Source organism: Chiloscyllium punctatum, chromosome 24 (assembly GCF_047496795.1).
Source record: "Chiloscyllium punctatum isolate Juve2018m chromosome 24, sChiPun1.3, whole genome shotgun sequence".
Lineage (NCBI taxonomy): Eukaryota > Metazoa > Chordata > Chondrichthyes > Orectolobiformes > Hemiscylliidae > Chiloscyllium > Chiloscyllium punctatum.
The window spans coordinates 56614120-56640491 of record NC_092762.1 but is presented as its reverse complement, the minus strand read 5'-3'; the positions used below and the strand labels follow the sequence as shown (position 1 = coordinate 56640491).

At 40.8% G+C, this 26372-nt stretch overlaps 1 protein-coding gene across 2 annotated transcripts in view; it reads right to left on the bottom strand.

Moving 5' to 3' along the window:
- Nucleotides 1-26372, bottom strand: part of tnfaip8l1 (tumor necrosis factor, alpha-induced protein 8-like 1) — a 70784-nt gene that overhangs the window by 15602 nt on the left and 28810 nt on the right. Inside the window, exon 1 of one of the 2 annotated variants that reach the window (XM_072593866.1) lies at nucleotides 21300-21530. The exons of the other annotated variant lie outside the window; for it this stretch is intronic. Within the exon in view, the coding sequence (XP_072449967.1) occupies nucleotides 21300-21327 (28 nt within the window). The 5' untranslated portion in view covers nucleotides 21328-21530. Of the gene's footprint in view, nucleotides 1-21299; nucleotides 21531-26372 lie in introns of those variants that run through there. 2 annotated transcript variants of the gene reach the window in all.

The window sequence follows — 26372 nt, the reverse complement described above, 5'->3', positions numbered from 1 at the left end:
TTTATCAGGGCTTGAGAATAAGTAAACAACTTCATATGTTTTGGGGAATAAGGGAGGAGACACAGAACATATCGGCCCCCAATCTCTGAGAGGTAATTGGTGGTCAAATGATTGTAATTGTTTTATATTAACTTTAAAAAGTTGCAAAACGTTATGGGTGCTGAAAATCTGAAATGAAGGTGAAAAATAAAAACTGCATAATAAAAACTGTCTCAAGTGGATCAGACAGACATGGAATATAATATTTTTGAAATTTTAAACTAATTCTTTGGTGGATTGAGAGCATTTTATTACATAACTTATTCTTGCCCATTGGGGATGAATTCATCCAAAGGCAAGTTTGAAATGGTGGGACACGTGCACTCTCCAGGACTGGATGGGAATAAAACAAGGGACTGATCTCCAGGGATGGCTATGAAATTAGAGAAAAAAAGAGTTTCAGCACAACAAGAAAGTAAATGAGGGTGACGTGGAAATGAGTCATGATGCAATTGATGAGATATTGACCGGCACCCTACCTGTTGTATCAGGTCGGTTTAAAGATCCAAGAGAGTATTTGAAGAGGAGCAGGGGAATTATCTAATGTACTAGGCAATGTTTATCCCTCAATCAACATCCCCAAAGTAGTTTACTCAGTCATAATCACAATGTTGTTGGTGGGAACTTACTATACACAAATTGGTTGTCATTTATTTCCATTAATACGTTTCAAACCTTATCTCTTTGATATAAGGTACTTAGGGACATCCTGTGATCATGCAAGGAACTACATAAATGCAAGTCTTTCTTTCAGATGCAAAATGTTCAATGAGCTTCACTCTTTCCTCACGTGTGTGTTCTTCCGTGGCCAGGATATTGAGGTTAACAGTGACATCACACAGACTGCCCCAGCTGAGGTCAGCCAGTTCAGTTTTGACTAGGGCGGCAAACATTCGGATCTATCATTCATAGCAGGTTCTTAACTTGGAGAGTTACAACTTCAAGACTCAGTCCTGGCTTTTGCTTGCCAGAGAGCATGTGATGCCCTCTTCTGTGCTTCTGACTGCTATCCCTACAGTACGTGGCATTGAACATAATGACACGAAAATATGTCAGATTAATAATACAAGTGAGAACTAGGTTGAATATAATAAAGTTCAAAGGAAATGTGATATAAAGGAAATAAAAGAGACAAAGAGAAAATATGAGGAAAGACTGACAGCTCATGTAAAAGGAACCTGTAGGTATACAACCAATAAAATATTAGCAATTAGAGGCCCTGGAAAGATCAGGAATCAAAAACAGAACCTCCAGGGAGGGAAAGGGTATGCCAGAAATGTGAAGTGAATACTGTGCATCTTGTTTCAGGAAGGAAGTTATGATCATTATAGTGAAAGAGGAAGCAGTTAAAAAAATTCAATGGGCTACAATTGATATGTTGTAATATTAGAAAGGTTGGCTGTACTTACAAGTTGAAAAGTTACCAGAATCAGATGGAATGCATTGAGAACATTGATGGAAGTACAAGTTGGAAATTGCCCATAATCTTTCAATTCTTTTCAGAAATGTGGGGGGGGGGGGGGGGGGAAGGTGTTGGTGTTGGTGCATTTGAAACCTGCAAATGTCATAAATGTCATAACTACTTTGAAAAAAAAAGTAAGTGTAAGAGCAAATCAAACAACTACCCAGTCGGTTTAGTGTTGTTGGTGTGAATGAAGTGATAATCTGCAAGAAAAACAGAAGTCACTTGGACAAGTGGAGAACAAGGAACAAGGAAACAAAGCCAAATTGTGTTCAACTAAATTGATTGATGAGGGCAATACAGTTGATGTGGCGTATATGGATTTCCAAAAGACATTTGATACAGTTACCTAAATGATGGGAAACTGATGTTTTTCTTCTTTAGACTGCTTCAACATATACAGCCAGGTTCAGCAAGGGTACTAACACCACAGTTTTTCCTGATTCAAGTATGGCATGGAGGTGCGTGCTCTGGCCACAAATTAGAAAAATGCAGAAAATACAAAACAAGGAAATATCGTCAACTGTGAGGTGGATCACGATTGACTTCAAGAGAACCTGGCAAACTTGTGGAAAAATAACAGATAAAGATCTGCTCCAGGAAATGTGAAATGCTAATTCATTTGTAGGAAGAAAGAACACAGGGAATTTATAATCAAATGAACAATTCTACATGGCGATAAAGGAACAAAGAGACCCACAAGTGTATGCTCACAAATCAGTGAAAGGGACAGGGCAGGTTAAGAAAGTACTTTCAAAGACATATAGGGCACTAGACTTTATAAACAGAGGCATAGTTCAAAAGCAAGAACGTTATGAAGAACATTTATAAAACATTACTTTAAAAACAATATTATATTTACTTGCACATTTAATATAATTAAACTTCCAAAGACACTTCACAGGAGCATTATCCAGTAAAGCAAAATAATGAGCCATATAAGATATTTAGGCAGATGACTAACAATATTGTCTAAGAGGTAGGTTTTAAGGAGTGGCTTAATAGAGAGAAAGTGGGATAGATAGGGTAAAGAGGTAAAGGGAGGGAATCCCAGAGGTCAGGCCAAGGCAACTGGTGTCATAGTGGAGTGATTAAAGCAATACCGTTATGACAAAGAACTCTGATGAACAGTCATCTCGACTCAAAACATTAGCTTGCTCTACCTCCCATGGATGATGCCTGACCTGCTGTGACCACCAGTATTTTTTGTTTTCAGTAGTTATCTTGGAGCATTGAGTGGCTGGACTACATTATGGAGATAGGGATTCGGAGGCCACGGAGACAAATCAAAACAAGGAAAATCATTTTAAATGAAGATGTTACTTGATTGGAAACCAGTGTACGTCAAACAATTTAGGAGTGATTGCAATCAGGATTTGATGGGGGCAGAGTTTTTGGTAATCCCGAGTTGGAGCGGGCAGAATGTGGGTGAGGAACCAGGAATGAATGGAGATAATCAGGTTTATAGGTGACAACAACATGGATAAAAAGTTCCAGCAGCTCCTGAGCTCAGTTGGAGAAAAGTTGCACAATGTCACAGCTGAGCAAATAGGGGTTCAGTCTGAATATTGAGCACTGGTAGAGAAGTCACAAGAGACTGTGGTGATTTTGAGATGGGTGTCATCTGTGTCCATGGGAAAACCAATACAGTGTCATCAATACATTTTGCCAAGAGGCAGCACGTACATAACAAATAGAAGGCAGCCATGGATCAACAAAAGGAAAGTAATGGTGGAGGAGCAGGAACAGAAGAAAAAGTGTTGGTAATTTTCTGGCTGCAGTTATGTAGACAGCAATGGAATCAAGTCCCACTCAATAGAAGGCATTGGACTATTTTTGACCTCAAGTATTAAATTCTGTGCTGGACATTTTCAGAACAATATGAAGACTTTAGAATCAATGCAGAAATGATATATAAGGGCTTAATCCTCATCCTTGGAACTGGTTAAATGGACAGATTGAAGAAGCATGTGGTTGTTCTCCTTAGAGTAGATTTGCCAGAGCTCTTTATAACCATGAGGGATCTAAAAGAGTAGATAGAGATTTTCACGTTGGTGTAACATTCAAGGATCAGAGGGCACTGGTGATGGTCAAAAGAAACAATGGTGACGTGAGGAGAAACTTTTTTTTCTCAAGTAGCATATTGTTAGGATTTTGAATGCACTGGCTGAGAGTGTAGCAGTCAAACGTGGCTTTCAAAGGGGAATTAGGTAAGCACTAAGTTATATTTTCCTGGGTTAAGTGGGAAAAGGCCAGGAGGTGGTTGGAGAAAGCTGGTCGCCATAGACAACAGACAGGCCTCCTCTGTGTTGCAATAATTCTAGAATTCAGGGATTGCTAGAAGCATAAAATTAAAAATAGCAACAGATAGACAATCAAATAATGATTTGGAATCAAGCTCCTCACTAATTCCACGGCTGTTCCCAGGCAAACTGAATGCTGCTTTTCATTTACATGGACATAATGCATTTTAAACACCAGATGAGTTTCATTCCTATATTAAGGGGCAGGCAGTTTTAAAGACAATGACCATCATTTTCCAAACTAAGGCATTAATCATATTTGATTGTCATACTGTGATGGGTGTCCGGATATACAGTCTGGGTTCCATCTTCTTTAAGCCACAAATAGCCAAGTGCTCTTTCCTGTGTGGGAAATCTGAATGCAAGTTTATTTTTGACTGTGACAATACTTTAAAGACATGCAGTAGTCATTCCAGATGTACATGACGACTTACACCCTACTTCAACAGAGGATCATTGAAGATGTAATGTAATGGCCCTCAGTGGGTTACCAGAAAACCCAACAAGACCATGTACTGGAAAGGAAGAAAAGAGAATCTGATAAAAGTTACACCAATTCCTGAAGTCAATTGTTGCATTAAAAAAAAAATTTCAAAACAGATTCATTTGACCCAGCACATGCAAAAGCAAAGACCCCTGAGGAAATCAGATTCTGAGAACTCTTGTAGCAGAGTGGATAGTGTCCCTGTCTCTGAGCTTTCTCTCCCTTCCAACTCCATTCTAATTTAATGCCCTCCCTCTTTCCCTATGCTGTTAATTGACATTTTGGTTAGAGACTCAGGTAATTTGGTTGATAATTTAATTCAAAAAGAGGCTAGATTTTCCATCCTTGAACTCCACATTAATTTAATCTCCTCCCTCCCTTCCTACTGTCTCCCTGTTTCCATTGGTGCTCCTCACTAAAGTTGACGGTGGAAGGCTATTATTAATCTCAGTTTTAATAAACTGCAACTATTGCTTTCAAGGTCACACTGAAAAAATAACACAATCAAGTTGTTGTCCACAGAAAACTTGGGTAATACTAATCTGAGACCCAAGATAGGCCTGATTCCAAAGCCACCTGGAGTGAGATTTCCCTTTCCAATGTATCTCCCTTTGGGGTCAGGTTAGACTTTGCCCATGGTTTTGGACAGACATAGTTTCACACTAACACAACGTGCTGAAATGTAAAAAAAAAAGCTAAAGATTGGTGGATAGTGGAAATCAGAAATCCAAACACAAATACAAAGGGAAACTTAGCAAGTCTGGCAGCATGAGTGGAGAGAAAGCAGAGTTAAATGTTTCAGGTCCAATAACCCTTCTTCAGAACTGATTGTAGCTAGGAAAAGGTTGGTATATATACTGAAGACGGGGTGGTCGTAAATGATAGGTAAAGATGGAGCCCAGAGAGAGGGAAAACTGTTGGACAAAGGATGGGTAAAAGGTCAGTCTGGAAGAATTCAAGTAGCTGCTAATAGGGATCATTAGTGGCTGACAATGGGGATTGTTTGTGGTAGCAGCCCATGTAATGACAAGAGTCTAGATTAGAGTGGTGCTGGAAAAGCACAGCAGTTCAGGCAGCATCCCAGGAGCAGTAAAATCGATGTTTCGGGCAAAAGCCCTTCATCAGGAATACAGGCAGAGAGCCTGAAGGGTGGAGAGGCTTGGCGAGTGGTTGTCAGGGTAACGATGTGGGAGAAAGTGCCCAGACCCTTAAATTATTGAACTCAATATTGAATCCTGAGGTTGCAGGATCCAAAGTGGAAAATGAGGTGCAATGTAAATGCAGACTGAACCCAGAACCAAAGTTTGACCTGATGTCATGGAAACATAGTCTGGGAGAAAGAAATTTCACTCCTCTCTTTGGAATGTGTTCCATCTTTGGCATTTAATTTGTGCTGTACACATTTAGCGTCAACACTGCTTTATAATGAAAGTAACTTGGCGTGTAGATATCACAAAATCAAGCTAACAATCTCAGCTGTACAGGAGTGAGAGATTTCAGGCAGTTAATTGTGAGCTATAAATTGATTTAACTTACTGCATCTACATGTCAGTGCTGGGCATGTTGCAGTGACATTCATGTAGGTGTGGAATTTCAGGTGTAATTTTCAAACAACAGCAGCTCTTTAGATAACAGGAAGCAACATGCCTTGCAAACCTTTATTGAGCTGGAGTGTATCAACCATATCCACCAACCATTCCAAACTTTGAGATTGCTCCAGTTTACTTCATATTAACTTGAATTGTTTGGGAGAACTGTCATACATAGGATCTGCAGGTGATGATTTAAGTACATCTAGAGTATAGAGTCTAGACCAAGCTTGGTACACCTCAGTGTAATATTGTCACAGTGCTACAAAGCTGGATATGCCATCTTTCAGATGGGACATTACATGAGGACTCTGCCTGCAAGTTCAAGAGGATGTTAAAAATTCCACGGCACTAAAAGTCGGGCAGGAATCTCTCCTTGTGTCCTAGGTAATGTTTCTTGTCAACCATCAAATGAATTGCTCATTCACCTTCCTCAAAGAATGATCACTACCTTCACCAATCTGATAAAAGTTACATCAATTCCTGAAGTCAATCATTGCGTGAAAAAACATTTTGAAATGCATTCATTTGAAAGCTGCTGTATAAATAGAGTGTCAGGGACAGGATTATAGTTCGAATTCTGATGTTCTACAAATACAAATAACCGCAATTCCCACTTACTAATTTCTCCACATTGCAAAACACAATAGTAAATAGATTTAAACGGTGCTATTTTAAAGAAAAGACGTTCACATTATACTTTGGAAATTTCCAGATGTCCTTTTAAAAACCAAGTAATCCAAGACTTAGCAGTGCCTAGTGTTCAACAGGTGCCTAGTGTTCAACAGGTAACAATGTATGTTGAACTACGCAGCGAAAGATTTCTAGAGGCTTAGAAAAGTTTTATTGTAAATCTATAGTTTAGCACAAACAGCAAATTCTCCATTCCCCTACTGGATCCTTTCTCCTCCCCATTTGGGAGAAACCTAGCTCTTTATTTTAAAGTAACTTTCACCAATCACAAGCACTACCCACCAGCACCAATGGAAATAGGGAGAGGGTAGGAAGGGAGGGAGGAGATTACCTTAAGGCAGAGTTCAAGGATAGAAAACCTAGTCTCTTTTTGAATTAAATTATCACCAAGTTACCTGAGTCTCTAACCAAAATGTCAATTAACAGGATAGGGAAAGAGGGAGGGCATTTAAGTTGAATGGAGTTGGAAGGGAGAGAAAGCTCAGAGACAGGGACACTATCCACTCTGCTACAAGAGCTCTCAGAATCTGATTTCCTTAGGGGTCTTTGTTTTTGCATGTGCTGAGTCAAATGAATCCATTTTGAAATGATTTTTCATGCAATGATTGACTTCAGGAAATGATGTAACTTTTATCAGATTCTCTTTTCATCCTTTCCAGTACATGGTCTTGTTGGGTTTTCTGGTAACCCACTGAGGGCCATTACATTATTCAAAGGACATGAGAGAATGACTAAGCGTCTCAGCTGCAATTTTGACTAAATAGCCAGAGTTCCCAGAAATCTCAAACGTTGATGGTCAATTTCACCAATAGAGTACCAAATCACATTTTAATTCCCAAAGCACCTTCATCATTCAGAATCTAATGGACCAAATATAACAAGCAACTAAAGTATTAGCCAGTATCTCCAAAATTATATAACCTCAAGGAAGGAATTCATTGGTAGTGCATGATGAATAGTTAATGAGCAGTTATCACTGAACACAGAAAGCAGGTGTAAAAGTTAGAATCTGCCAAATATTTAAAGCATGTCATTTGTACCAATAGAGAAAATTTATGGTTATCACTTTCTTGGTAACAGATGGTCATTGGTTCATATGAACTAACCTGCCAAATGTCCTTGTTTGAAGGCTTTGAACTCACCCTGCATTTTACCACATCCACAGACTAGGCTCGGCGAAAGTGAGCACTCCAGATGCTGGAGATTAGAGTCAAGATTAGAGTGGTGCTGGAAAAGCATAGCAGGTCAGGCAGCATCTGAGGAGCAGGAAAATCGACATTTCGGGTAATCCTGCCCAAAATGTTGATTTCCTTGCTCCTCAGATGCTGTCTGACCTGCTGTGCTTTTCCAGCACCACTCTAATCACAGACTAGACTTGACTTCTTCAACACAGTGTTCACAATTTACATAGATGATCTGGAGTTAGAGACTATGTGTAGTGTGTCAAAGTTTGTGGATGACACTAAAATGAATGGGAGAGCAAAGTATGCAGAGGACTGTAAGCTTTGCAAAAAGACACAGATAGCTTAAATGTGTGGGCAAAGGTCTGGCAAGTGGAGTACAAAGTTAATAAATGTAAAGGCATCCATTTTGGTAGGAGTAACAGTAAAAAGGACTATTAAGTGTATAGTAAAAAAAAATGCAGCATGCTGCTGTGCAGAGGGACCTGGGTATCCTTGTGCATGAATCATTGGTCTGCAGGTGTAATAGGTAATTAAAAAGGCAAATTGAATTTTATCCTTCATTGCCAAAAGGGACTGAGTTTAAAAGCAGGGAGGTCATGTTGCAACTATATAAGGTGCTGGTGAGGCCATGCCTTGAGTACTGTGTGCAGTTTTGGTCTCCTTACTTGAGAAAGGATGTACTGGCACTGGAGGGTGTACAGAGGAGGTTCACTCGGTTGTTTCTGGAGTTGAGCGGATTTGCTTATGACAGACTGAGGAGACTGGGATTATATTCATTGGAATTTAGAGGAATGAGGGGAGATCTTATCAAAACAATAAAATTATGAAGGGACTAGATAAGAAAGAAATAGACAGCATGTTTCCATTGGTGGGTGGAACTAGGACTAGAGGGCATAGGCTCAAAATTAGGGGGAGCAGATTTCGGACTGAATTGAGAAGAAACATCTTCACCCAGAGGGTTGAGAATCTATGGAATTCCCTGCCCAGTGAGATAGTTGAGGCTTTCTCAGTAAATGTTTTTAAAGCTAAGGTAGATAATTTTTTGAACAGTAAAGGAATTAAGGGTTATGGTGAGAGGGTGGGTAAGTGGAGCTGAGGCTGTGAAACCATCAGCCATGATCTTATTGAATGGTGGAGCAGGCTCGAAGGGCCAGACGGCCTACTCTTGCTCCTTGTTCTTCTTCATCCTCACCCTCCCCTAACATTGATCCAGCTTCAAGTCACTTCTCTTGGTTCCAAGCCTATTTTCATTACTCCACTTGGTGAGGCAATGTGAAATTTTATTGTTTTGATCAAAGGTTATGTATAACTGGCAATTGCTATAGGTCCTTATTTTAAAAAGTCTTCCCTTTACGTTGTAAAATCAAAACTCTTTTAATGCAGTATCTTACTTCATTGGCTAACGCCTGGAATCAGACTTAATACATAAAATTTAGGCACAGGCTCAGGCCACCCAGCCTAACCGGCCAATGCTAGTGTTGGTCCATCATTTGAGCCTCCTCCCACTCCAGACATCAGCAGATCCTCCTATTCCCTTCTCTCTCATGTACTTACCTGCCTTTCCTTTTCATGTATCCACATTCAACCACCACCAAATGTGCAGCAGATTCCACATTCAAACCAACTCTCTATGTAAAGAACACTCTCCTAACTTCTGTATTGGATTTATTTGGGACTAAGTCTGTAATCTTTTGTTTTGTAACTTCTCTTTTCATCCTCTCCAGTACATGGGTATTATTCTTGTGGCATGGTAACCAGAACAGCAAACAATATACAGTGTATTGTGCATTGTATTAAATGTTACCATGTAGGACTGTAATTTGAATATGAGGAGGGAGCTGGGACTGTGGGGTGGAGGGGATAGTGAAGTGTATCACTGGGAGCCAATATTCTTCCAGGGAATTTATAAACCCCTCAGCAAGTCCCTCACCATCATAACACTTTCTAAGGAAGTTTTATCCTCTAAATTTCTAACATCTATAGCCTGGTTTGATTTTTTAATCTATTGTACTTCTATCTCCTTAGTTCACAATTCATTGCCAATATTACAAACCTACTCTCTGTTTGATGAATGCAATTTAACACCTTGTTATCCACCGACCATTCAAAAGAAAAAATAAGCTTCAGTGATTCCATTACAGCAGATTCAAAAGATTGTTCGTCTGTTGTGTCATTTCTGTTACAATCACCAATTATATTTCTATTCTTGCTGGAAGGCATAGCAGTACTATAAAGGACCATTTGTAACCATGCTAAACATTGCTTGAGTGAGGAGGAGATTCTCAAACAGAAGGCGTCATTTTTATGTGCTGCTGTCTCTGTTTATATTGACCTGCTCCTGCTATCACAGAATCAGCGTAAAGTCAGACACTTGGAAATTACTTTGATATGACAAATCAGATTGAGAAAGTTTGTCCAGCCTATCCTCACCAATCCATTATGAAATACACTGCAGACTATCACATCAGTCATGTCTTCCAAACTGCATCCAAATATTTAAGACAATTCCAAATTTTTCACTCCACTAGGTTACCCAAAATTCTGTTCTACATGTGGATTACTTTATATTGAGAGGTTGCCATTGGCATTAAAATGTATCACCAATAATTTTATCCAATTGTCATAGTTTAAGTTAAACTGGTGTCTGGATATACACTAAACATTTATCTTAGATACCTCGATTAGATCCACTCCCATTCACCACTTTTCAAGAACTCAAATTTGCTCAAAGTGAAGGATTACGCTCTTGACTTTCATTTCTAACTGGAGATCTGATACCAACTCATGTGATCCACAAAAGATCTGAAGCTAAGTAGTATTGGATATACATAGACCACGCCATTGGTTCCTTGGTGCTCTTTGGCAGCAATAACATGTAAGAATACCAACAAACTCTTGCCAAGTTAAAGCTCTTTTAACTGAGGCTTCACAAGTGTTCTTTTCATGGAGAGCATTTCTAAGAAGCTTCTGAAGATGTTTTCAGACATCAGCAGGGTAAGGATCTGACCAGAAAATGGAAGCTACAAACACAGATGTTAGCAACTCTCTGCACCCTTAGGACTGGTCTAGGAAAGTGGTGCCATCAAGATGGCCATATCAGTTGACCAATGACAGGAATGCACGGATGGGGCAGTTGGTCACATGGTGATCACTCCAAGAAGGTGTCCAGACTTGACAACTAGCAACCAAACAATGCAAGGTTGCCATAGCAGGATCTGATCCTCAAGTTACAAGGGGAAATTCCAGGTGCTGACATCCACACCTAACACCGAATTAGGTCTCAAATTAATAGGGGTTAAAATGGCATTTGAATTTCGCACTTTGTTGAGCTAAATGCTTTACTTTGACAGTCTTACAACTTGTACAACGTTGTACTGTCTTTTGTGGGAAAAGATTTCTAGCTTCCCAGTCCAACTTTGCCTTGAACTTTAATACTCTGGAAATGATCTATAAAGAATTACATTTAAGCTGAACAGGAAGAGAGACTGTGTGGTGTGGGGCATCAAGTTACCCATGCCCAGAAACAGGGTAGCAAGTAAGTTTGTAGATTAAAAGAATTCAGATACCAAACTGAAGTATGGAGAACAGCCCACAGTATAAGATTGTTTTAACCTGACAGCTTTACTTATTGAGGCCTCGGGATGGTCAGTCTAGGGAGAAGTAATCATAGCAGTGAATCAGAAGGCACTGTGTTTAGCAAATACTCAAGCTCATGAGAGGGAAAATTGTGAACTGTTTAGATTTATGAGAATTACCTCAGGCTGGTGAATGTTTGCAGCGAACTGCAAATTCAGAACAAATGAATTTAGAACAATATAGTGTTTGTTGGAACTTTGGGGTCAGGCTGGTAGACCTTAACGATATTAGTTGCTGAGTTGTTATGCTTGGAGGCAGAGGCACAGTATACATGGAGTATTACTTTATAAATAGATGCAGAATACCAGACCTGGGGAGTCTGGGTAACAGGGGTAGATGTAAGCCTGAGCTACCATTCAGTTAGATAATGACTGAGCTACACCTCAATTCCATTTACTTGCCTTTGCTCCATACTTCTATCCATCAAAATGCTATCTAAACAAGACTCAAAACTCCAATCAATTCCACATCCTCAGCCTCCTTACAGGACAGATCTCTAGATATTCATTGTTGATGATGTGGAACAGTACTTTCTGACATTGCTACTGAATGGTGAAGCCTGAATAATGTTATGTTTTGTTCTTGCTTCCCACACTCTTTCCCCATCCCCAAGAAACCACTTTCCCAGTGTCCATCCTATTGAATCCTGTTAACATTTGTAGCCAAGCAGAAAATTTACTATACTTTTATAACCAAGGGAATTCACCATGATTGCCATATTCACCTATTCAGGGAGGTTTCATCACATGACAGGCCCTACTATTCCAGTGACATTTACCCTTGTCACACACTGCCTTCCCACGCCAACTGGAAAGCAAAAATATGTATTCCCCTATCGGGGTCTGCCTGGCTGTAGACCAAACAATGTTTTCCCTTTCCTATTTTCAATACCTATATACCTGGCTAAGAGACCTATTCAAAGAAAATTTACAAAGCAAGAGTTGCTTTTTTTTTTTAAGTATTCCTATGTTTTTTTTTTCCCCCAGGGTTATACAAAGCACTGCACAAGAGGGTTGGCATCACAAGAATATAGGCCAAGTTTATGCAACCTCAAATTTTAACCTTCAATATCCTGACAAAACACCGGTTGATAATATTTCATTCTGCAGCTCAAAACATTCCCAACCTTGATGAACAGAAATATTCATCAGAGGCCTGGATAGGGTGAATACACTCAGTCTTTTACCCAGGGTTGGGAATCGAGGACTAGAGGGCATCAGTTTAAGGTTAGAAAGGAAAGAATAAGAGGATCTGAGGTGCAAGTTTTTTTTTTACACAGAGAGTGTTACGCATATGGAATGAGCTGCCAGCAGAAGTGGTTGAGGTGGGTACATTAACAACATTTAAAAGGCATTTGGACAAATACATGGAAAGGAAAGGATTAGAAGGATATGGGCCAAGTGCAGGGAAATGGGGTTAACGTTGATGCACATTTTGGTTGGCATGGACCAGTTTGAGCCAAAGGGCCAGTCTCTGTGCTGTAGGAGAAAGTGAGGACTGCAGATGCAGTCGATGTTCCTGCTCCTCGGATGCTGCCTGACCTGCTGTGCATCTCTAGCACCGCTCTAATCTTGACTCTATTTAAAACCTAGACATTGGAATCTATGCTTGCGGTCTTTCAATAAAAGGCACAGAGGCTAGCACTGCTGCTTCACACCACCAGGGTCCCAAGTTCAACTTGGGCAACTGTCTGTTTGGCATTTGCACATTCTCCCAGTGTCTGTGTGAGTTTCCTCCCACAGTGTCCAGGGATGTACAGGCTAGATGGGTTAGCTATGGGAAATGCAGAGTTACAGGGATAAGGGAGGAGGTGGGTCTAGGCGAGATTCTCTTCAGAGGGTCAGCGTGGACTCGATGGGCTGAATGGCCTGCTTCCGTACTGCAGAGATTCTATAATTCTACCTAAAGAGGAGCAACCTTCTGAAATTGAACTAAATTTGGAACACCCTCTCAAAGACAAGTTAGGAACATGTTTGGGAGCAGTGTGCAGCCTCACTTTGAATAGTTAAGACAGGTGGTGGGCTGAAAATGTGTTGCTGGAAAAGCGCAGCAGTCAGCCCCTCAGGACAGTCAGAATTAGGATGTCCTCCTTGCAATGGGCAAGGAGTCTAATGTTGGCCAGCCCACTATCAATTCTCCTGTTCCTTGGATGCTGCCTGACCTTGTCCTTGCTCCTGGTCTGGTATTCGAGGCTGCCCCTAACTTCCTGTGCTGGGAAAACCTGACCAAATCCAGTTTGACTTCATTGAGGTCTGCTGACAACCATGACGAGCTTCTCAGCTTTGTGTCTGCACTATACTAAAGGCAAAACAGAAGTCATGTGGTATCTCTAACTGAGGGGGTAAAGCACAAATAGACAAGGGAAGGCAATGCAATGCAATATAGGGATACAGTGTGTATCCAGATAGGTTCAAGGTGAGCAAAGAGCCTGGACACACAGCCTGATCTCGTCCATAAGCAGCCTGCATATCCCTGAGCACAGAATACTTTTGCTGCAGCATTACATTGATAGCTGCCAATAGTGCCTGAGGTACCCTGAAGTGCAGAAATATCCTGAAAATTAATCAGAGATGTGCCACGAGGGTTTTAAAGAAGTTGGCATGCATCAGATGCCAGTGTCCATGGTTTTGGGGCATGTGGCTAGTAGGCATGGAGTAAGCAGTGACTGTGGACACTAGGTGCTTACCCTGATTTCCACATAGAGTCTTCTCAATATCTAGTTTGTTTGGCACATTTTGTAAGTTAGGAAACTGAATGTTAATGAAACTTGTTTGGCTGTTCACAAAGTGTTTAAGTAGCAATAATCCTCTTTAGCAACTTGCTGCTGCCGCACGAGAAACTTGCTCCACCATGTCGATTGTCAAGAGCACAAAACATAGAGAGAGGCACCAAGATAGGCCTCATCCACCTTGCTGTCCGATACTCCTAATCTGATCATACCCTTGTCAGAATTTGTCTCATCAATGTTGATTATTATTGTTGGAAGAGTGGACAGAGTTTTATGCATCCAAATTTGCTGATGATGCGTGAATAGATGAGAGGGTATGCTGGGATGAGGGCATATAGTATCCATGCAAGGACTAAAGACAATTTGAGTGAATGGACAAAAACTTGGAAGATGGAATTTAATGCAGGGAAGTGTGAAGTCATGTACTTTGGTAGGAAGGACAAAAAGGCAGACTATTATTATGAAAATAGAGAGCGACTCCAAAATAAAAGTGCAGTACAGAGGGATCTGGGAGTTCCAGAGCATGAAGTAGAGGTAGGACACAGGTGCAGCACATAATCAGGAAAGCAATGGAAGTTATTACAAGGGGGATGAAGTTGAAAAGTAGGGAAGCCTTGTTACAAACGTACAGGCTATTCATGAGGCTGCAACTGGAATACTGTGTACTGTTTTGGTCACCAAATGTAAGAAAAGATATACTGGCATTGGAGACAATTCAAAGGAGATTCACTGGGATGAATTGTACTGAGTATGGATAAATAGGTGAGGCCTTTATCCATTCAGCAGGGGAGAACTTATTGAATCATACAAAAATCTGAGGGCGCTTGTCAGCGGAGATGTTGAGAAGCTGTTTCCACTAATGGAGAAATCTCAACTTGAGGAAATTATTTACAGAATAAGAGGACATTCGTTTTAAAGTGAGATCTGAGGATTTTGTTTTTCTCTCAAGAAGTTAGTGGATGTCTGGAATTCCCTACCCCAGGAAGTGGAGGCTAAATCACAGAAAGAGTCCAAAAATTGATTGAGTTTTGATATAATCAGAGGGGCTGGCATGAAAGAGGAGTTGAGGTCTGGGGTTGATCAGCCATCATCTTGTTGAATGGTGTGTGGAGCAGGTTTGGGTGGCCAAATAGAGTCATAGAGTCATAGGGATGTACAGCATGGAAACAGACCCTTTGGTCCAACCCGTCCATGCCGACCAGATATCCCAACCCAATCTAGTCTCACCTGTCAGCAACCGGCCCATATCCCTCCAAACACTTCCTATTCATATACCCATCCAAATGCCTCTAAAATGCTGCAATTGTACCAGCCTCCACCACATCCTCTGGCAGCTCATTCCATACACGTACCACCCTCTGCGTGAAAAAGTTGCCCCTTAGGTCTCTTTTATATCTTTCCCCTCTCACCCTAAACCTATGCCCTTTAGTTCTGGACTCCCCGACCCCAGGGAAAAGACTTTGTCTATTTATCCTATCCATGCCCCTCATAATTTTGTAAACCTCTATAAGATCACCCCTCAGCCTCCGACGCTCCAGGGAAAACAGCCCCAGCCTGTTCAGCCTCTCCCTGTAGCTTAAATCCTCCAACCCTGGCAACATCCTTGTAAATCCTTTCTGAACCCTTTCAAGTTTAACAACATCTTTCCAATAGGAAGGAGACTGGAATTGCACGCAATATTCCAACAGTGGCCTAACCAATGTCCTGTACAGCTGCAACATGACCTCCTAACTCCTGTACTCAATACTCTGATCAAATGCCTTCTTCACTATCCTATCTACCTGCAACTCCACTTTCAAGGAGCTATGAACCTGTACTCCAAGGTCGCTTTGTTCAGCAATACTCCCTAGGGCCTTACCATTAAGTGTATAAGTCCTGCTAAGATTTGCTTTCCCAAAATGCAGCACCTCGCAATTATCTGAATTAAACTCCATCTGCTACATCTCAGTCCATTGGCCCATCTGGCCCAGATCCTGTTGTAATCTGAGGTAACCCTCTTTACTGTCCACCACACCTCCAATCTTGGTGTCATCTGCAAACTTACTAACTGTACCTCTTATGCTCACATCCAAATCATTTATGTAAATGACAAAAAGTAGAGGACCCAGCACCGATCATTGTGGCACTCCACTGGTCACAGGCCTCCAGTCTGAAAAACAACCCTCCACCACCACCCTCTGTCTTCTACCTTTGAGCCAGTTCTGTATCCAAATGGCTAGTTCTCCCTGTACTCCATGAGATTTAAGCTTGTTAATCAGTCTCCCATGGGGAACCTTGTCGAACGCCTTACTGAAGTCCATATAGATCACATCTACTACTCTGCCCTCATCAATCCTCTTTGTTACTTTTTCAAAACACTTAATCAAGTCTGTTAGACATGATTTCCCATGCACCAAGCCATGTTGACTATCGCTAATCAGTCCTTGCCTTTCCAAATATAAGTACATCCTGTCCCTCAGGATTCCCTCCAACAACTTGCCCACCACTGAGGTCAGGCTCACCAGTCTATAGTTCCCTGGCTTGTCTTTACCGCCCTTCTTAAACAGTGGCACCATGTTTGCCAACCTCCAGTCTTCTGGCTCCTCACCTGTGACTATCGATGATACAAATATCTCAGCAAGAGGCCTATGGTTGACCACTGCTGTTATTTCTCATGTATTTGGAAGCAAGCTGTTTACTGACTATTTCATTACATTACCAGATCACTTGCACATAAATTGGCAGAAGATTTGCTAAAACTGGAAATCATTCTGGTTGGGTCAGGTGTCACCTTCAGCAGAGTGTTCTGTTGAGTCACCATGGCAAAGTAAACAATTGTCAGTGTAGAAAAGAAACTTAAGGCCAGTCACTTGCCTCATATGATCAAATGAAGAGGAAAGATTGGGGTAATTGAAGCACTAACTGTGAGGGCACATAACTGAGACTCTTTTACAAAAAGAAAAGATGATAAATGATGGATTTGGAACGGTCTTAGTATTCTGTAAGATATCCTAGTTGCTTTAACATATATGCACAGGGACGGATTTGCTTTAATTTAAATGATTTGTGTTTTTGCTTTCTTTTCAAAGGAAACAGCTCGTGAATTTGTAATAAATCTAGAGATAACAAAATAGTTAAAATCGTTCATTCCCAGGACACAATATGGTTTCAAGCGTTGGGTTGTAATCTAGCTGACGATGCTGTTTAGCTTCTGCTGTGACGCAGGATGTGTGATTTATGTCGGTCAATTTATTTTTGTGGCCACATTGTGAAATGAGATAGCCAAGACAATCTTGAGATAAAAGTGCAGCACAGTGGAGTTTAGGGTGATTAGTCACATCTGAGATGGTGAATAAGCTGTTTACATCTGGCCACTGAAGGATCAGTATCATTTCTGGGGCCTGTGTACAATCACATTTGTCACGCCATAATAAATCAGCAAGAACGGTGTTTGTGAGAGACAATGGCTAGAAAGATCTTGTGCTTCCTTTCACAAATGTTGAGTCAAATTTGAAAGAAAGACGAGTGGCCATTCATTGTTGTAGATCACGGCTGAAATCTATCAATTTCTGTCTTTCAATGATTGAGCTGCCACAGCCCTTTGGGGTAGAGAATTCTAGAGATTCATTGTCTTGTGTGAAAACTTCCACTTCATCTCAGACCTGCCCTTTGCGAGATTCTGTCCCTTGGTTTTAATCAGGGTACGCGTCTTATCTACATCAACCTGGATGAGAGCTTATAAGGATTTTGTAAGTTTCAAAGAGATCACCTCCTCATTGAAACGCTAGGAAATGCAAATCCAGTCTCCTCAACCTCCCGTCGTCTGACAACCCTGCCATTACAATCTGGCGAATTTCCCTTCCACTCCCTTCCATGGCAAATATAACCCTCCTTACATAAGGAGATCAAAACTGTTCACACTGATGAAGGTTACCTTTCTACTCAGGGAAGCACAGTAATTTCATTTATTTCTCTGAATGTCCTTTATTTCGAAACATTGTATGTGCCAAAGACTTGATCAAACACTGTAAAATTGATAATGTTACAATTACGTGCAGTTAGTAAAGTTTACATTTTCTTATAGAGTAGATAAACAGTTTGGCCCATTCAAGAACTGAGAAGGTGCAATGGGACAGGGGTGGCACAGTAGTCAGCATCAGTGCCTCAGCCAGGGACCTGGGCTCGATTCCAGCCTTGGGCGAATGGCTGTATGGATTTTGCCCATTCTCCCTGTGTCTGCATGGGTTTGCTCCGGGTGCTCTGGTTTCTTGCCACAGTATAAAGATGTGCAGGTTAGGTGGATATTGGCCATGTTAAATTGCCCATAGTATCCAGGGATGTGTAGGATAGGTAAATTAGCCATGGGAAATGCAGGGTTATAGATATAAGGTGGGGGTGGGGGGGTGGGGAGGTGTGTGGTCTGGGTGGAATGCTCTTCAGAAGATTGGTGGGAACCTGATGGGCCAAACGGCCTGCTTCCACATTGTAGGGATTCTACAATTATTAATTTGGAAATTCTGAAGATGGACTACATGAACGCTATTATCTGCAAACTTGCTATGGATTTGAAGACTAACAGTCACTTGTACCAGGAGACTGAGAAATCACAATAGCAACTAGATTCGTGGATTTGCATAGAATCTCATTATAAAACTGAGTTACTATAATTCGTACTCAAAATGCTGTACTGGGGTAACTTAGAATGAATAACACCAATCACGTAAGAATCGGAATAGGCCATTCAGCTTATCAAGCCTACCCTACCATTCTGGATCATGGCTGATTGTCTCCTCAATGCCTTTTTCCTGCATTTAATATCCCTTAAAGTAATCAGTCTCAAAAAATGATCAATCTTTGACTTGAACCTGCTCCATGATTGATCTTCTACATCCTCCGGGGTAATGTGATGCATTGCAAAAACAAGACAATCCTTTACCCCTTGTTAAAGGGTATATGTGGAGATGATAATTATTGAAATGTCTTATAATTATGACCATTATATTAGCAGTACATTAATGGAATATAAACATACAATTACATTATGAAAATTTACAATTGCAGAGTTGGGAGGAACATATTACTTGAGCTGGTGAAAATTGGTTTCAGGCTTACATCAAGATAAACTGTGTGATGTAACTTCAGTTGCCCAGAAACAAAGATCAGCTGAAGGAGATAGTTTCACCTCATTTCAATCGCACACGCACTGCAGTGTAGATAATGTAGAAAGAGTGGAAAATAAAGTTTAAAGGCAGACAATTACAGGAACACCAGAAGTGAAGGTAGCAGGGGTTTTGGCAGCTTCGGGAGGAGGGTGAGAAGGGTGGGTGGACGGCACTGGTTTTTATATTGTGGCTAAGAAGAAAGTCAGTTAAGTGCCTTCTGCCCAATAGGGGCAATGATAATAGCACACTCTCTCCCTTCTCACTGTTTTAATCAGTTTGGAAAAACTACCTGCCTGCTTTCACCTTTCTACCCAACCAGATGTATTCCTTTTGTGGGCAGTGTCACAGTGAGATCAATAAGCTCTTAAAAACCCTCAATTAGTTTCACATGGTGGATGCCCTCACTTGTGAGAGCTAAACCCCTGATCTATATTACATGTCACCCATTGAAAACACCCAGTGGTAGCAAGTAATATCTAGTTCTAAACTGCCACCACACAACAGGAGAAGTCTCAAACTTCATTTTGAATCCTTTTACTCCTTTTAGAGAACAGACCTATTTGATAGTGTCACTCGTTTTGTGTGCACCTTAGAAACTGGTACAGCAATGACAGCCACTCTCTTAGCAGTCCAATCAGACTCACTCACAGTTGGTCCTGCTCAACGTCTAAATGTACAAAGGACAATCTGGGTTAGAACAAAAGGGTTCAATTGCGTTCAGAACTAGATACTCTGGCTATTGTTGAGCAGCATTATTTTACAGACAGCACGTTAGTGTACAAAGTGACAATATAATCAAAATGTTTCTCAAAACTTCCTGGAGGCCAAGAAATATTATAACTATAAGTCACACTAATTCCCTTGAGCAGATTTGATTAACCTTTTAAGGTCAGCTTTCTCTTTCAGACTAGTTCTGAATTTAAGATCATTATGCTACTCCCTGCTTGACAAAGGTTCCTCCCAAAGCCTGGCTGACCAACTGACTGGGCTAGTCCCCTCATTTACCTCCTGTGTTCCCAGTAATGGGAATGCAGTCTTTTTGGAGAGTTCTTTTCCAGGGCAATCAACTAAACTGATTCCATCTTCCTCTCTCCAGAGGATGTGGGTTTAAAATGAACATAATTTGTTTATCTCATGAATAGGCCATTTTGTTCTTGTGGGTCTCTAGGTGGGAGAATTGATGCTGATGGCACGACTTGGTTTTTTGAAACCTTCACAAAGTTAACTACTTTTAGAATTAGGAACTGTTAAAAAGAACGGATTCTTGAATTGCTTGAATATTAAAATAGGGTTCAAATGTCTTTAAATGTAACATTTGATACCCAAGGTGAACAAAAGAACAGCTCCATTTCCTCTGCTAGATAGCAGGAGGTAGCCGGCAGTATATAACTCAGTTCGGTGTTGTTGGGAGGTGCCAGATTCACATTGATACTCTGGATTCAAAGGGGCCCTCACTATTTCTCACTCATGATTTGAGTCCTCCTCATACCATTTTGTTAATACATGGACTATGAGGTTCTACAGGCCAGAGAGACTTATTCACTCTTCATAACTTTCATTTCTGCATTGCCTGATCCAGGTCTAATTTATGGACAGATCAATAGATTTCACATTACACCTTCAGAATTGAATTTAGAACTTGTTTTTGAGGCGTTTAAATGCTGTTATTAACTTCTCCCCCCAGATTTTCCTCCAGTAGTCATGAACCTGCTGATAACTCATTTTACTGATTGATTTTCTGGCAGTGGTAACCTCTCATAGGGCATAGAGAGAACAAAAATACTTTTTTCCTGAAATTTTATCTACCAGGTTTTTAAATAGTGACCAAGTCTTCATTAAATTCACTTTCAGCGCTACTTACAGAATTATGGCACTTTAAAATCTATTCCCAATAATCTCACGTATAATGACTTTTTAAAGTTTGCCCAAGTATGCAGAAGATACATAGTTTTTAACAAGTGAAAACTTCAGAACACTTTTAGTTTGGAGAGACAATCTGACTTGTTATGACTTGCAGTTAAATTCCAGTCCATCCCTTACCTTCTTTTACCTCGTCTTCCAACTCCATGGCCGGTAAAGATCTGTAGTAACGTGCACAACTTGGTTAAATCACCGCGGAATAGTGCACTCCCAGCCAATTCAAGAAGTACCTGTGCAAAGGGGCTGAATCACACTTGAATCCCGAGTGTGCAACAGTTAAGACACTTCTGAGAGGAGTTCAGAAAATGTTTTTTTTTTGGAATCTGTCAGTTGAAGCTGGCCCTGCCCTGCCCTGTCCTCCACCCTGACTGACGACAGACACCCTTTCAGGTCCGGCCAGGCAGACAGCTGGAAAACGTTCTTCCCTCCTTGATATGATCTACACTCGCTGAAGGTGGGGAGGGTGGGGGCACAGGGAAGCGATAATCACAGGAGATAGGCACACTAACTTCATAAACTAGGCATTGAATTTTCTTCTTTTGGTTTGATGCGTTTTGCATATTATACTAAAACAGGAAATGCAGTAAATATCCTGTACATCTGTCAGACTTTGCACAAAGGGAGCTTACTTGTTTTAGAGATAAACCTCTCTTCAGAATAGAGAAAGGGTAATACCCAAAATGTTAGAAAGTTTTCTATTTACACTGAAGGAAATATTGCGTATTTCTGACATTTTTCCAATTTCACTTCTGCACAAGCATAAATAAAAGAGTTTAAAATCATGCGACACACAGACCAAAGAGGAAATTTCTCTTTTCCCTTTCTGAATTCACATGCACCAAGAAGTTCCAGGTTTAATCCCTGCTCTGCATTAAGCCAGGTTATACCACAGTTTCTGTAATTACCATCAATTAATCCTCTAAAACCAGGCATGGCAAGCAGAAAACCATCAGACCATCCACCAGTTTGTGGGAAATTGCTCTGCATGAATTGGGTATCACATTTCCTACACAAAAAAAGTGATTGCATTTCCAAAGTAGTTCATTAGTTGTAAAGCACTATGATGACATAAAAGGTGATATATAAATGTAATTATTTATTTTATCATTCTACGTGGGAATGATTGACAAATTGCATTTCAACCCCAGTGATACCTTAGTGGACCATAATCAAAGACTCAAGCCTAGATTTTCACTTTTGTGGAAATTTCCTGACTTGTCCCCATAGCCTCAATAGAAAGACTCCAAATAGAAGGATCTTGGCTCTGCAACAGGTTCCAGTTGAATGCACAGACGATGGAAGCATGGCCAAAGAGGTGGATGAATGCCCAGGCAGCCTGACTAAAAGGCCTATCTCAGTCCCTAGGTCCTCTAGCCCTCTGCTCACCCACCCATCCCCACGCCACCTTAATGTCAAATCCTTCCCCCAACCAACTCCACGGTATCTTTTAGCAACCATGCCAACACATCCAGTATTTAACCTGGATGGCATCAGGAACCATACAGAGGTGAAATCAAATAAAATACTAAAAATTTAAGATAGATTTTACGAGCCAGACTAGATATTTAAAAAAATGTTTATCAAAGCCCATTCAAACTTTTTAAAATCTTAATTGCTTGATCCTTTCTAAAAATGAATTCTTTTTGTCCCTGTGTCTAAGACAGCTAATTAGCTTGTTTAAGTTGTCACCAAAATGAGAACTCAGAATTGGCCTTCATCAGCCAAGTGTAGCTTTTAGAAATCTGCCTGCAATCAACATAATATAATGCTAGCCATGTGGGAAATGTCAATAAACAGCTATTTAAACTATGTGAACGGAGTTTATTTTTAAAACTCTCACTGATTTGTTTTCATTTCCAAAGAGCTGGGGGTTTAAATAACTTTATATCATGACAGTTATTCAGACTCCACTGGTGAAGAATCTTTATGTCCACTCATGACTCCCATAATGCATGTTAAGTCCCATGTGGCTGACAAAACGCTGTCTGCTGTTTGAACTGAGCACTGCATTCAAAAGGCACCACTGAGGTCCGGGTTCCCCTCATGTGTGAATTACATCTTTACACTCTCCCTTTCCTCTATCAGCAGAAATTCAGTCAGTCAGAAATAGGAGTGGGTCCTATTCACTTTTTTCGAAGCCCCATAGACTATTGGCAACTCCAGGAAAATCTCATGCTCACATACAGGATCACATGTGATGGGATGCTGGATCAAGATCATGCAAGAAACAGAGTCCACAGATGACCATTCCTTATAACCAATGGCACGTTTTCTCTCTCTAAGATAGCAGCTACATCAGGTTTACTATCCATTCGATTACGATGTGTTACAAACAGACAATGCTAGATACATATCCAGGTCTCTGAAGCATTTCTTGTCCTGGCATTTAAAGCTATTTCAAGGCAAGCCTGGGCATAAGAAATTAATTGAAGATTTTTTCCTCCTGACATTGTGGCATTTTAGCTTTGTCAAGAAACTTAGGAACAGGAGGATCCCAGTTAACCCCTCTAGCGATTCTGCTGTTTAACAACGCTGATCTCTGACTGACTTCCTTTTTGTCCCATATCTCGTAACATGTTTGCAGTACAAAAGATCTATCAACCTCTTTTTAAAAAAAAATTTACAGTTAACTTATCATCAATTATCATTGGTAAATTCAGGGAGTTGGCCATGTAGCCCCCGAATATGCTCGAGCGTTCAGTAAGATCACGTCTGATCTGATCTTGGGCTCAATTCCACTCTCCAGCCTGTTTGCTGTAACCTTGAAGACCCCCATGGCTGAAACATCTCTCTAACTCAGCCTGGAACAGATTTTTATATCCCTGACTCCACAGCTCCAGGGGAGAAAGAAATCCAAATAAATTCTTCTGAGAAAAGAAATTCCTTCTCATCGGCATCGGAAGGGTGTGATACTTTAATCTGAAGCTGTGTGCCGTTCAGCATCTAGTTTGTCAAGATCTCTTCAAATGTTATATTTCAATAAGATCAGCTTTTATTCCTCTCAGCTCTAATGGATAGAAGCAAAACATGTTCAATCATTTCTCATAAAACAACCCCGGCCAGTTTTATCCTTTCTTAATAATAAAAAGAGGCCAAAATTCTATGACATACTCAAGGTGTGATCTCACCAGTGACTTGTACACTGGAGCTGGGGTTTGCTTAGCTCAGTTGGCTGGATGACTGGTTTGTAATGCAGAGTGATGACAACAGCATGGGTTCAATTCCCACGCCAGTTGAAGTTAGCAATTTTTCAACTTTGTCTGAAGTCATACAGTCAGAGAGACCTACAGCAAGGAAATAGACCCTTCAGTCCAGCATGTTCATGTCAACCAGACATCATAAATTAATCTATTCCCGTTTGTCAGCAATTGGCCTATATCCGTTTAAACCCTTCATATTCATATACTCATCCAGATGCCTTTTAAATGCTATAATTGTACCAGCCTCCATCACTTCCTCTGGCAGCTCAGTCTATACACACACCACTGTCTGTGTGAAAATGCTGTCCCTTAGATCCCTTTTAAATCTTTCCCTTTTCACCCAAAACCTATTCTCTCTAGTTTTGGACTCCCCTACCCTGGGGAAAAGACTTGTCTATTCACCCTATCCATGCTCCTCATGATTTTATTAAACTTCTATAAGGTCACCCTTCAGCCTCCAATGCTCCAAGAAAAATAGCCCCAGCCTGGTCAGCTTCTCCCTGTAGCTCAAACCCTCTAACCCTGGCAACATCCCTGTAAATGTTTTTGTAACCCTTTCAAGTGTAACGACATCTTTACCGTAGCAGGGCAACAGAACTGAACACAGTATTCCAAAAGTGGCTTAACCAATGTCCTCTACAGCTGCAACATGACCTCTCAACCCATATACTCAATGCACTGAGCAATAAAAGTGAGCATACTGAATACCTCCTTCACCACCCTGACTATATGCAACTCTGCTTTCAAGGAACCATGAACCTGCACCTCAGGGTCTCTTTATTCAGCAACGCTCCACAGGATCTTACCATTTAGTGTATAAGTCCTGCCCTGATACAAGTCCTTTCCAAAGTGTAGCATCTCGTATTTATTTAGATTAAATTCCATCGGCCACTCCTTGACCCATCAGTCCATCTGATCAATGGATTCTGAGGTGACCTTCTTCACTGTTCATTACACCACCAATTTTGTGTGAGAGGTGTGGGGACCCTTAGGTTAATCCACCACTAGTCATTGTAACAAGACAGAAACCCTCTGATCCTCTGGTATTAGTGACTTTACCTTAACAGCTGAAGCAAAATTTCCTTCCTTTTACAGTCCCTCCCCAATGCAATAAAGATGGATATTCCACTTGCATACCTCATCGCTTGTTGTATCTGCAGCTTCGCTTTTTGCGACTTATGAACAAGAGTTCCAAAGTTCTATTACCATTTGTTTGTGAAGTATTTCCCAATTGCAATCCTGAAATGTCCAGATGTAATCTTTACAAAATTTCCCCAAGTACTGAACTCCTCAATCAGCAGAAACAGTTTCTCTTTGATTACCCTGTACAGTTCCCCACAATATCCTGAAACATTTCCCAGTCTAAATTACTGGGATTACAATCCAGGTTTGTGTAAATTTGCTTTGTAATTTAACCATTGACATCCAGGCATTATTCTGGTAAATTCATATTACACTCCCTTCAATAACTAAATATTCTTCTGAAGGTATGGTGCCCACAACATCACTCAGTATTTCAGGTATAGTAGTCAAACTATAGTTTAAATGGAAGCAGTGGACTACTGCTCTCAAATCCTCAAGATATGATAACTTTATGAGAGCTCAACAAAGACCTCTTGAGCAGCTGCAGAAGCTGATCATAATGCATTTAAAATCTAACATAGATATCAACATGTCAATCAATCTTTGACAGGAGAAAGTGAACACTCCAGATGCTGGAGATCAGAGTCGAAGAGCGTGGTGCTGGAAAAGCACAGCCGGTCAGGCAGCATCGGAGGAGCAGGAGATGAGACATTTTGAGCCTAAGCTTTTCATCATTCCTGGCCAGCTGTGCTTTTCCAGCACCACACTCTTCGAATCAATTTTTGAAGCCATGGCAAATTCCGCCAAAAACCAGGGTTGACTTGAATGCCAAGGAATATAGTAAACCGCTGATGTCAGACTGAGTGGTCACATTTTGAAACATCATCAGCATTCCATGCAAAGAGTAGAT